The 13,846-nt window shown below is 38.5% G+C and overlaps 1 protein-coding gene across 4 annotated transcripts in view; it reads left to right on the top strand.

The window, feature by feature from the left end:
* TPK1 (thiamin pyrophosphokinase 1) overlaps positions 1 to 13,846 on the top strand; it is a 304,414-nt gene that overhangs the window by 178,646 nt on the left and 111,922 nt on the right. For all 4 annotated transcript variants that reach the window (XM_074541251.1, XM_005486976.4, XM_005486975.4 and 1 more), the window contains one exon: positions 3,228 to 3,323. In XM_074541251.1, the coding sequence (XP_074397352.1) occupies positions 3,228 to 3,323 (96 nt within the window). The remainder of the gene's footprint in view (positions 1 to 3,227; positions 3,324 to 13,846) is intronic.

Genomic DNA, 13,846 nt, shown 5'->3' on the forward strand with positions numbered 1-13,846 from the left:
CTTGTGTAAAGCATTAAAGATATGGGCAGTGAGTAAACAGCCCCAGGCACTTCCAAGCACCAGCTCTTACTGTACTCACAGGTACTGCCTTTAATGAATAGCGAATCTGACATCCCACTCACATATTTACACTGCATTCCAGTGATAGGTGTTTGAGGCCTCTTATTGTGAATTTGCACAGAAGACAGTAGCAGGGCTGAACATACATTGTCTGTGCATGGTGCAGCACAGTTTTCTCCCAGAGCAGAATGACCTTCAGTGCCCTCCAATCACTATGCTTATGTTATCTTGCCTAGGTAGTACCTTGCAGTTCCTCTAGAATAATTTTTTGTCAAAGAACATCCTGAGATGCTAGGCAAGAATTAAGAGAAATGTTCCTAGTAGTAGCACAAAATATTAAATCATCATAAGGTGTTGTAGGCCATCATTAAAAAAAGAAAAAACAAACACAAAAAAACCAAAACAAACAAAACAAAAAGCACAAAAAAAACCAAACAAGCGAACAAAAAAATAAAACCACAGACACCTTGATATTCCCTATGTGGAAGGTAGAATTGCAGCCTGCCTTCTGCTGACAAACCTGCCTGTTCAAGATCAGGCTTGTAAATTTGTTAATGACTGCAGGAAGTAGTATTTTGCTGAGGGAGAGTGGGGATTAAATTTTTCATTCATAAATTGGTGTCTGTAAGCCACTTACTTCTGCCAATGCTGTGAAGCCAAGGAATGGCCCTGGCAAAAGATAAAAGGCTTGACTTCTCTACTGCTAATTTAAGAGCTGGCAGCTGAGGTTGTGTCTTCTCTCATACTCAGCAGTAGCTGTCCCTGCCACTGATTTAGTCTTCATCTGTCATGTTCTCAAGCTGCTCAGAGGCTGTCTGAGAAATACTGATGTTCAGTCTGTTCATGGTTTGTCACAGCTTGGTCTCTCTGCCCACTCTCAGTGCTGATATCAAGACTGTCTGAGAGCACCCCATTCTTAGTGAATGGGACACCTTTTCATTTAGAATAGCTTTGATAAACAAGTTCCTGCGGGGGTCAGGTATATCCAAATGTGTCAGGAACCCACGTTTTAAAAAAGGAACCCACTTGCCGCGGCAGTTACGTCCAGATATGGACAACACTGAACAAACCAGACCAGTGAAGAGCTTTTTTTATTTTCAGCACATCAGTCTCAGGACATTGTTAGACAATGGAGACAGGATGTTAACAGCTCGCTGATCCACAGGGAATGCCAAGGAAGGTGGTGTAATACAGAATGACATAAAACCATCTCAATCTAGATTTCAGCCAGTCATACATAGAACAACACATATTGACAAGCATTCTATCCAATCTTATAAAACATGCATAATGATAGTTAAATCAAAGACTGGTTCATAAGAGACAAAGAACAGAGCTCTATTCATGCTAACCTTCTAAAGATATACATTAAATAACCTTGTTGCCATCCTTAAGCCAATTCTACAGAGGCCTATTGTTATTTGTCGCGTATGCTCTACTGCTTGGGAAATTTTCTGCTGTATTTGCAATGCTAACAAAACTTCAGTCTGAGGCCTATACTTTTTTAACCATTTCCTAAAAACCCTCTAACTTTATGGATTCCAACAGTTCCCTTCAGTGGTTTTCAGATCTGACTGAGCTTTCCTGAGCGGGACTGAACAACCCTCTACCTTTCCTGGGTGCCCTGGGTGTCTCTGGCTGGTGTTGCCAAACTCACGTGTTCATTACGGGCTCCAGATGGCCTCTGTCATGTCCCCACCCTGCCAATTTCACATTTTTGGTCTTTTCTAGAGAAAAGTGGAGATATGGCAGCTCTTCAAATAGTATTGTGCTTAGCATTGAGTGCAGAATCCACGTACCTTTTCCCTCACTGCTTTGCGGGGGAAGCAGCATCACTTCTGCAATGGAGGTCTCTGATTACATGTGCTGTTGCAGCTACATGATGCTTCATCTTGGCAAGCCTATTATTACTACTTGAAAAAATATTTAGAGCAATATCAGGTCTCAGAAAGGCTGCTACTTTTGACCAGTTTTCTTTCAGAAGTTTTTGAAAAGTGTAATAGAAAACCTGTTATTATCTTCTCACTTTTCTTTTCTACTTTATCCAATTCCCCTACTGCCTGATGACTTTATTTGGTTTTATATGCATTCTGGCTGTGTGGGAAAGCATTTCAGTGGTCGTGTGTGTCTTCCTATTGGAGGCTTGTTACTTTGCTGCATGCAATTCACTAAATTTGGTTCCTTCACTAATCTTGCAAATTTTGTCTTCTCTACCTTTATTTTTATCACCAAGGTAAAGGCGACTTGAACATTTTTATGTTGCTTTTGTTGTTTGAAGTTTTTTCTGATGTAACAGAGTAATGTACTTTATACACAGAGGCACACACACAAAGATTCTGTATTCTGAATGCTTTTCTCTTATCAGTTGTTATTGTGTAGAGCAAAAACATAAAATCTGTCAAGTAAGACAAAGCTAGGAGACTTTTAAGGGAACCTTGAAGTAGTAGGAGAGGGAACTTCTAAATCCAATGTGTATGATTCTAATTTTAATTCACTGTGCTGTATTAGATATTTTTTTATTCCTTAAACCTCTTTGAATAGTGACTTTATGAGGTAGATACACTTCACTTTTCCTGACTCAGCTTTTTATCAGAGGCTTAGAAATTGCCTTAGTTTTCAGTTAAGAAATCTGAACTCCTGCTCTTCTCTAACATGTTTTCAGCCATAATAGCCCAGTGCAAGGAAATTGATGTTGAACCACTGCAAATTGACTGCAGTACAACTGCACTGCTTCTGGGGTGCTTGAACACTTTTGTGTGCCCACATTTATACAGGTTTGAAAGTATGTAGCAGAGACACAATAGATGCAGCACCGGAGAGGACAGTCATTTTCCTGAAAATTACCAATCGCCCAGGGCTCATTACACCAGAATTTGCCCATCCAGCAGACCTCTGTAAAACATGCTTATCCAAACTCACAGATCTACTCAAATGGCTTTGAGTTTATACTCCTGAACCTATGAAACTGCTGGCTCATAGTAACTGGTTCAACTGGGACCTACAGTTATTGAGCTCTGTAAGGGTCTTTTGCTTAGTCCTGCATCTCCATACAGAACCTCTGAGTGGTTGTCTGAAGTTAATTGCACCAAAGATGTCATTAGTTCTTACATTTGAAAAATTACTGACTTTTTTTTTTCTCTCTCTCTGTTTTGTTGCTTCTTCGCTAGGGATGTGAGTTAATTGAGACCATGGATCAGGACCTCACAGATTTCACCAAGTGCCTTCAAATACTCCAGAAAAAGATAGAGAAGAAGGGCCTCCAGGTAAAGACAACACTTTTTTTTTTTCCCGTGTTTCGTAGTAATTACTCTTTTTCTCATTGTATTTAGGTTAATCTTTCAAGTTTGCGCTGAAATGAAACTATTTTCCGTAGCCTTGGCATTCTGCAGTTTTGCCATAATTTACTGCACATTTGTAAGCATTGATGCTTCTGCTAAAAGGAATTACAAAGTGTGTCGATGAACAAGTGTTAGCTTTCTTAAAAGGCAGCTTGTATTGATTTCTGTTAATGAACTACCCAATGTGCACAAGGCTGTTGTGGCTGGTGTTCAAAGCAAGAGTTCCACTTTGGCATGTAAATATATTTTCAAGTCTTGGCACACTAAGCCTTGATGTCAGGTTCATTCCCCTTTCTCTCACCTTTCAATGGTGAAATGGAGAGGGGAAATCTTGTCCTAACAACATTACAAATGGTAAGCAATACCTCCTCCTGCAAAATGTTCCCTTGGAATCAAAGGCAGGCTTTGCAGAGCAACCAGTGCACTAAACTTAAAAGAAGCCATATGGAGTTGTCCATCTCTTTTCATGGGAAAGGGAAGGAAGTCAACATTCCCTCTCCCCTTCCACAGTTTAATTTCAGAGGCCCCCTTGTTTTGTCTCTGAGATGCACAGGCAAAATTTCTTGGGAATGTCAAGTGTGACGAGTCGGCAGCAGATGAGCTCTTGGGATTGCTGCCCTTTCCTCCCCATGGAACAATCATTCATAAGAGCTGACCTCTCTCTTCTGCTCTTCATGTGTGAGTGAAGAGAGGGAGCAGCTGCTGCATCTTTCACCCACAGTGAGGACAAGAGGTGTGTAAGAAAATTAAAACAATAGCCCAACATAGAAAGAGATGTCTAAGCCTCTTTTCCTATTTTCATTGTAGCAGGATGACAACGTTGCCTGATTTCCTGAGATCACCATTCTCCAGCAAAGCAGCAGGGGTTGAAATGCCAATACCCTTCTCTCCTTCTTCCCTCCTCACTCCAGGCTGATAAAAAAATTCACCAGTTTTGCCTAAGCTGCTTTAAAACTTCTTGTTCTTCTAAAGATAATAAATGACAATAGGGCACTTTGGAGTGCTGTCACACAATGCCCATCTGCAATTTCATCTCAATACAATGCTGTTGTTCATTAGGCGTTTTTTTTCCCCATCACTATAGACAGAGATGGGATACACTTTCACTCTACACTTCTCTTACTGTCTGGCTGTGAGCCAGGAAACTCTTTATAAAACAGTTTATTTTCTTTCCCCTATAATTTATCATCACAAGAACTCAGAGGCGTGTCTTTGCATCTAGGACAGGAATAGTAATGAGTGCCATTGGAACAGATGAGCCACCTATGCCTAGGATTTGTTTTGAATTTGGCAAGTAACGTGCTTTCCTCTTATTAGAAATGCCCTTTCAATGAAGAAGAGCTTCTTGGATTCAGTTCATTATCCAATCCCAGCTATTGCTAGACAGAGAATTTTTTTAAGCATTACAAGAGGTTTTATGATGAATTATCAATGTGTGGTTAAAATAAGAGCAATGGGAATATGACAGCTACAGCAGGTGTGTTTAAACAATAAGTAGTCTATTTGTAAAAGTTTGAGTTGTGTGATTACTCTCACAGCAAAGCTGTGTTTACTTGACTAAAGGACTAAAGGATATTGTGATCTTTGAGGATATTTTGTAAAGTACAAGCCTGAGTGTAATTGCAGTAATTGTGTAGTGTTTGTGCTAACGTACTAAACCTGAGATTTCAGTTCAGTTATAATTGTATGCTGTTACATGTAAGAGATGTGCTTTAAATACAATCTGAGTTTTTCAGAGGTGAAAGAAGTAACACAGATAAATTTTCTAAAACTAAGCACCATGTTCATTAAATGCTAGCTACTTCTTGTTTGCTGTGCCTGTTCCATAAAACATAGTAAGATGCTATCTTATTCATGCACTCTAGATAAAGCATAATGCATTTTTACTTCTGTTCTTCTGCATTCTCTGACTAAGGAATTTGAAGAAGTCATTGACTCCACTTAGGAAGATAAAATGTGAAACTTAAGCAAATGTAAGAGACTAAACTGTATCATAGTTCTATAAATTATTAGTTCAGTTTCTAATTTGGCCTTTTTTCAGAAGCACTGGTTGTAATTCTTTAGTAGGACGTTTGGTGGTTCTTCAGAACGTTCTGATGATGCAGAGAGTAACTTGATGTCTGGTCCCTGAATGACACAGAGATTCTGAGCACTTGCAAAATATACTGGCCTCAGTTTATGCATGCAACCTCTTGGCTCTTCTGAAACTCTAGCCTCTTTAAATACCTAAATTTGCACTTAATTTAGGTTTCTTTATGGGCAACATTCTGCCATAAAAAATCAGGTACGACAACAGACTGTTCCAGCCATAGACCTAAAATCTTTGAGGAGAATGCAAATATTTTCAGGGAAGACAGCTGCTGTTGAATTCTGGGGTCACCTGAGAGGTACTTACAGCTGAGAAGAAAAGGAAATCCAGGGTCTGAAAATTAGAAGTGGATATAGAAGGGGTTCTTCATCTGCATTTGTGTTTTTTGACCTCAAGGACAAACGTGCATGTCACAAAGAGGAGTTATCTTCCTTCTGCAAAATGTCATAAAAGCTTTTTCTTTAGCAGAGAGTATTAACTAAGTGGAATATGTCTTCCTGGTGCCAGAAAAAAAGTGTTTGTCTCCAGTTTTGTGTTTTTTTTTTTTTTTTTTTTTTTTTACCCACTCTATTTAAAGCACTTGTCAAAGAGGAGTAAGACAAAGAGACACTACAAATTTGTTTTCCTGTGATTTGTAGTTGAAGTTATGAAACAAGGAAGGTATCTCTTTAGTATCTTTAAAAAATTGATGCCACAGTCCTGCTGTGTTTGCTGCTATTTCTGGGTAGCAATATGTTAAGCTGGGAAGTTAATTGCATTCAATGCATACCATGGATCCACAATTCCACAAGGTAGTTTGTCTGGATGAAATTCAGGTGTGGGTAGCTGAGGTGTTTAAAACAGGCCTCCCTCCATTGGTCAGAGAATAAATTAGCATTTACCTGCTATACTGAATGGATTAAAATTTCTGCTCTGATTTATCAGTCACCTCTATGGAAGTTTGATGTCATGGAGGCTTTTGAGCTCACTTGAACATATGCAGATGATATTTTGTTCCAAAGGGATTTGGTTTGTGTAATTTACTTTCCATGTCTCTGTGCCTTTATCCTCCACCTATTCTTTCTTCCTGTTCATCCGAATAGCTTTTGAAGAAGTAACTTTTTAATAGAGGAATAGCATATTGAAAGACAACCGTGTCAAACAGCTTGGAGGTCAGCTGAGTGAGAATGCAGGTGAGATAGGCACTCAGTGCCCCTGCTTGTAAAGAGGGATGCAAAATGTTAGCTTGGATTTTTACTGGTAGCTAGTTTGATAAGAGCCTTAGAAAATTCTTTACCACGAGGAAATATGTAGCTGGAGTTGATGGTCAGCTGAGATGCAAATTAGGGAGAAAAAAATACCTCATTAGTTTTTGAACTTCTTGCTCAACATAAAGAGCAGGAATTCCATCTTCTGGAATAATTAGCCAAATTCAGGACTGCTTTTTCCTTATTTTTCAAATAAACACTCTTAGAATCGTTTCTGAATCCTCAGGGTAATTAATTCCTGATTTACATTGCATATTTTGGTTGCAAAGCCAAGTCATGCAGAAAGCAGCATTGCAGTCATTTTGTGAGATCTAAGTCACCTAATTATATGTATTTATAATTACAGACTGCAGTGAATTTTAGAAAAGGCAGTACCCTTTATATGTGCAAGCTAGAATCAGTCTCAATCTTCCCTCTCCACAGCCCTAATTCATTTGTGAGTTGTATTCTGTTGGATGGGTGAAACAATGAAGTACCACCAGGAGAATCTGACTCCTGAAGTTTCTTGCCAACCTAAAGGCTGATAGATATTTTTCTTTCTCTTTCTGCATGATTGTGAGTATGCATGCACGCACATGCACGTGCAAGTATGTATATAAATGCACATCTTTTCTAGTAGTGTTCCTTCATGGCCCTAATTGGTGCTTTTTAAATGTCTTAATAACTCTGTCTTTATTGCTGCTGTGTGTGTCTTTCACGTTGTTTATGGGCTATTAGGTGTGCACATTTTACTTTACTGCTTTAATCACTATTTTATTCATTCTGTAGTTATGTGAGTGCTTTCCTTTCTTCATTACAAGACCTTCAAATAAACTTATGTCTGTCTGGTGCTGCTTTCTGTTCTTAATTTTCTCTCATCTTAATATAAGCTGTTTCAAGAAACCAACTGAACAGGCAAAATGATAGGCAAGCTTATGATATCTCTTATTTAGGGATCAACAGATCTTGCATTAGAAATGTGTGCTATTATCTTTGATTTGCAAATTGGAAGGAAGAAGTACAAAAGCAATTTGTCCACAGCCTACCAGCATGCTAGCAGTATGGTTGGGAAAGATCCTCCAATTCCCAATATTCATCAAATGCTCTTTCAGTAACAGCATCTCTGGTCTCAGCTTGTAGCAGCTCATGCCAGTGAGAACTGAAAGTGTGTTTATCAATTTTGCAGCTCCAAGAAGAATACTCGTAATATAAAGATAAATTTAAGCCATTATCTTTATCTCAGAGTTACAAACTGTACTTTCCTTAACTGTTTCATCTAAAATACCATTTAGTCTTAAAACTAAGCTCTGGGACTTTTCATTTAGCTTTATTATCTTTTCTACTTAAAAAAAAAAGTTAAAGCAGCTCATTTGGTTATATGGGCTGAAGATATAAAAAATGAGTTTTATTGAAACCCACATGCCTTTTAGTGGTTTAATGTTAGTGTGTTTAAATCGATAAAAGCACCAGTGTCAGTATGAAAAAGGGAAAATATCCAAACCAACTCTTCCTAAAACACCCTTGGCAATAAAGGGATACTCTACTAACATTTCCATTTTAAAATTACACTTCAGAGGTTCAATCAGTCAGCAGTCTAGGGTATTAATTCTTTTAAGTGAATGCAAGCCTTCTTACCTTTCTACTTTTAAAAAAGTGTCAAATTTTCTTTTATGTTGAGCAAGGCTAAACAAGTTAGTGAAGTTCTGTGTTTATAAAGTGCAAAGGAGAAGACAGTAATGGTCATATATAACCTTCAGCTGTGCAGTATTCAAACACCTTACTAAGCCTTCTCTGGTTTGCCTTTATATGAGAAAAAAGGGCCTGAAGGAAAACCCAAACTACCCTAAAACAAAAATCAGAGATACTTTAAAAGATAGTAATTTTTTACATAAAGACAAGTCCCACAGAGAAAGGGTATAATTATTGCAAATACAGGGCTCTGTTTGGTTTAGTTTTGGTTTTGGCTATCAGCTGAGGTTATTCCTGATATGTGGCTTTTTTTAGCAGCAAATGGATCGGTTTCATTTCCTGACTAAATCATAATTTTGCTGCTCATGTTGGTAGTTGGTAATTTCGAGATGAAACACTACTTGTTTTCATTTCTGAAGGCTTTTGGGTATCCAGAAGAGTAGTGGGAATGGCTCTTAATGCAAAGATGAGGAATGAAGATAGTCTGTTACCAGAATTTGAGAACAGGGAAGTTACAAAAATACCATTATAGTAATAGTGGGGAGAGACAGACTGGAGAATCCCAAAGCTGACATGAAGCTGAAATGTGAAGCTTTTGTAAGAAGCAGAGAATCACAGAATGGTTTGGGTGAGAAGGGACCTTAAGGATCATTTAGTTCCAACCCACGGCTACAGGCAGGGACACCTTCAGCTAGACCAGGCTGCTCAGGGCCCCATCCAGCCTGGCCTAGAGCACTTCCAAGGATGGGGCATCCATAACTTTTCCCTGGAACCAGTTCCAGTGCCTCACCACTGGACCTGAAGAACCATAAGGACACTGAAGCTTGTGGATTTATCACCAATCCTGTATAGAAGGAAGGGCTGAAAGTAAACCTGTTCTTTTTTGGTGGCACTACTGAGTTTTTCTTCTTAATGCTTCACAGGAGAATAAAAATGCAAATGAGATATATTTTAGGGCAAGTTAAATATGTGTAATGAAAAGGTTCTTATTCTGTCAAGTGCTGCATCAAAAGATTTTTCATGAGTTATTAATAGTAATCTTCTTCATAAACCTTTCCTGTCCAAAAGAAACAAATGAATCTCAAGTGTTTCCTGTTAATTCCACTTCTAAAATGCAGAATTTCATAATACTTTTCAACAGGAGCAAATCCCTCCTTTAGGGCGTCAGACATATCCTTGAAGACTATTTTAACTCTTAAGGTCCAAGTCTACCTTCAAGAAATACAGTATCTAATCCATCTTTCCCACTGTTTAATTATTTTAATGCTTCCCATTATAAAGGGATGGCAAAATCCATTTCTTATAATACAGGATATCAGAACTTGCCAGTTCCCAAAGAGAAACCCTAATATGTAAAGTGTCTTCCTGTTCCTCCATAGCTGTGAGCATCAAGACACACTGAGTATCTTTGCCTTCAAATAATTTTATGCAATATGGGTGTCTGCAAGAGCACAGTGCATCACATACCAAGAAATGTTCTAATGTAATCCTTGTATGCTCTACTGGGGCTTTTATTGGACCTATGATTATAATTTTTTTAAGGCAAAAACAGGGCAGGGATTCTAGAGAACACATTGATTTCAGTTCATTTGTTTGAAAAAGTTAGATCCCATATCAAGCTTTGGGGAGAGTAAGAACAAGGGGAAAAATAGTGTTTATTTAGGCAGTTCAAGGGATTCAAGAGATCAAGGATATGCTCATTAACCAGACTGCAGAAGCTAATGAGGAAACCAGCAACTGCTCTCTCAACTTAGTTAAAGGCTAAATATGTTTGAAGCAGAAAGCGTGTGGTTACTACAGGCAATGCCCTGTTCCCTTTGCAACCACCAATTTTGCTCTGTTTGTAACTTTCTCACAGGAGGTGCGATTCTCCTCCCCCTTTTTGCCCCTTCTGCTTTGCAGGAGCTCAGCTTCCCTGAGAGCAGCTATTGCTGATCTAACTGCCCCCATGCTGGGAAAGTGGTTGGGCTACATATCATTATCCTCAAAAGGCTGTCGTACTTGCATGGGCACGGTCGTGATCATGGATATTGTAGGCAGAGATCTTGAACAGCCATGTCTTTTAACAACAGGAATTTTTTTGCAATTCAAGGACTGAGACTGCAATTTGTTGCCAGAGATTTTCATAAATAACTTGGGTTTGGTTTTCTTTTTTTCTTAACAAATGAATACTGTGGTGTTATGAAATCCCCCATAAGTAACAATTGTTTTTATTAGATTCTGTTTAGTTAATGGAATGTAAGTTTATTGTTAAGCATGTTAAGAAATTTGAGCTACTATGATATATTTTATCTGCAGATTATAATAGAGCAAATTTTAGAACTCAGATTGGTTTCTTTTTACCAAATTGAGGTGCCTGTCAAGAAAGGCAGGTTTTTTTGGCTGTTGCAGAGATAGTTTTTATAAAACTTCTAGCAGTTTTCTACATTCCTGAGCGTAAGAAACACTGGCTTTAGAGAGCACACTTTCATAATTTCCTGAGCTGCAGTGATCTGATCCTTAAAGCAGAGGGTGAATCAGTCAACAAATTAACTTTTCCTGTGGCTTCTTTTTTTATCCTATATTCAAATAAATGGCTACTCAAATAAACTTATTTAACCTAAGTAATGTATATAAGAATCCTTCCAGTTTTGGATTATTTAGGGGTTTTTTGCTGTGACATATTCCCTCTTTTTGTAATGTTGTATGGCTTTTGAACAGCCCAGAGAAACAGTGAAATTGTAATATTGGTAAAAGCTTTTGAAGCGGTGGTGGTTCTTTCTCTTCTTTTCTTTTCCTTATCTAGAAAGGAGCATTGGCACAGAAGGGAGAGGAAAGTATTAAGACCATTGGAAAGTAACTGTGTGTGGCTGGTGCTACACAGAAATGTTTTAGCCTGAGGCCTCATTGTTTTCTGAAATCCTTTGGCTTTTCCTGACGTTTAACTCTGCTCCTCTTTGCTGATACCAGTGCTGTTCAAGAAGGGGCAGAGGGGTGTAGACTAACTTAACTCTTAACAAATATTGAGAAAGTGAGGTAGCCTGGTAACATATGAAAGGCTCCTGCAGTATTCCCACAGTAAAATAAGGCAGCTCAACAAAAGTAGAGACTGAAGGGTCTTCATAGCATAGCTGCCCTGGCAACCAGGCTTTGCTAGTTCTGATGCTCGAGATATTCCTTATTAAATCACCTGCCTTTTACTTTGCCGCTGACAGGGGATGGTCTCTTCAGCTTGACTAAAGAACCCATCGAGTTTCCCTTTTAAACAACTGAGCAACTAAGTACTGAACAATTAAAGCTCAATATTTTCTGCAAATTAAATGTGAACATAAAATGTTTACAGCTTCGCAAGCGCCTCCAGTTAAAGAAATCATGCTTCATTTCTTTTTAAGTGTGTGGCTAAATTTATACAGTCTAGAGGACAGTGTAGAAAAATAAAATACATTCTGTAATTGCTCAGGCCATGTTTAACTTACCTGCTATAAATACTGAAACTATGCTGACGAGGAAAATTGACATCCAAATCATAATATACTTCCTTCAGTATAAAAATATGTCCAGCTTCTTTGAAACAAATGTATAAATTCAAGACTTCTCTCTGCAAGTCTGCACTCCCTTAGGAAAAAAAATGTCATTGTGTACTGCCCAAGTATTCAGTGAAATCACTCAAAAGAGGAACCATTCACAGAATGGGGCCTGAGAGACGCAGGAAGAATTTTCCATCTTTAGTTTCAGGTCTTCTATTTGTCTCTAGAGTATAATAGGACAGGTTATTATCCCCTTGTTCATCATGAAGATTAATGTTCAGACCAGCTGAAAATATTACTGTTCTTTTGGGACCTATTGGAAGATCTTCAGACCTGTGTGAACCTGAGTTTAAACATTTTAAATAGCAGAGCTAACACCTCGCCCTAGCTAGACACAAGTGCCTCGGGCTGTTATGTCCTCTGTGATGCTGCTGTGGGAGAGTGAAGGTCCTCCAAAGCTCTGCCTTGCTTGTGACACCTTTTATATAGACTTCACTGCTAAATGTTACAGTGGGAAAGTGCCTGAGCTGTTACTCTTAACTCAGATGAAACAAAAAAATAAAAAAGTATATCTGTGTGTGTATGTGTATATATATATATAAATAAACTATTTTTATATATAGTATATATATATAGTATGTATATATATAGTGTGTATATATATGCTATATATAATAAACTATTTTTATATATATCGTGTATATAGTATGTATATATATAGTGTGTGTATGTGTGTATATATATATATATATATATATATATATATATAAAAAGTGTAGCAGAACATGATAAGAAAGGAGCAGCAGAGAGGAGCTGGTATGAACTGACCACAGTCCCCTGTTTCCCTGTGCCACTCAGGGGAATGGTGAGATAGAGGAGTAAGAAATGAAGGAGTGAAGCTGGGTCTGTAAAAAAAATAGGTGATGGAAAGGTGGGTTTAGTTTTGGGGGTTCTTTTCCCTCTCTAATTTGATTTTTAATTGGCAGTAAATTAAATTAGTTTTCCCTGAGTCAAATCTGTTTTGCCCGTGATGGTAATTGATAATTAACAATTTCCCTGTCCTTGTCCTGACCCATGAGCTTTCTCATCTCATTTTCTCACCTTGTTCTGTTGAGGAGAGGGATGAGAGAGGCTGGGTGAATGCCAGGCAGCCAGCTGAGATTAACCCACCACAGAACTGTAGGGGAAATCTAAGGGAAGTTGTCAGGGCTCATGGAGATGTGCACAGGTGCACACACTCTCACTGGTACAGGATATAGATCATGTTTGTGGCCAGCGGGCAGAATTTCCAGGGCCTGATCCATCAGATTCATCCAGGGACCTTCCTGTACAAGACTATGCCAAGCAGGCTGCAGCAGGAGCCACAGTCCAGGGCAAAACTCCCTGGTTTGAATCATGATTTATATCCACTGGGGGAAGAATAGAGGCTTTGAAGAAAGGCTCTTTGCAACAGAGAGCTTCTTCCCTGGGAAATGTATTGGAGGGACAGGGAGGAAGGCTACTATGGCAAAGACTGAGAGCCAGAGTTAGTATAAATGTGGGATACAAAGCTCACAATGAACAAAGCTCTTGAAGAAGGTTTTTTCCCTTCCTTGGATTATTCATTGATGAGAGTTTGTAGTTATTTTCCTATTTTAACTGCTTGAGGCAGGATTCAGAATGAATAAAACCACAGCATGTGCTTTTGGCACTGGAATTAAGTGGCTATTAGATCATGGAAGATATTTGCTAGACCATTTTAGTATAATCTTTCAAGGGCCCTTTGCATTGCTCCTCATACAGATCCAGGACTTTCTTTCTTAGGGATATGACAGTTTAGTTATTGATTTCACATTTCCTTGGTGGTGTAACCACAGTGCACACTGTGGATTACAGCAGTTCAGTTATGGGATGAGAAAGGTTAGCTTGTTTTATCATACTGCTTTAAAAGATGAGAAG

The sequence above is a fragment of the Zonotrichia albicollis genome, chromosome 1 (assembly GCF_047830755.1).
Source record: "Zonotrichia albicollis isolate bZonAlb1 chromosome 1, bZonAlb1.hap1, whole genome shotgun sequence".
NCBI classification, from domain to species: Eukaryota; Metazoa; Chordata; class Aves; order Passeriformes; family Passerellidae; genus Zonotrichia; species Zonotrichia albicollis.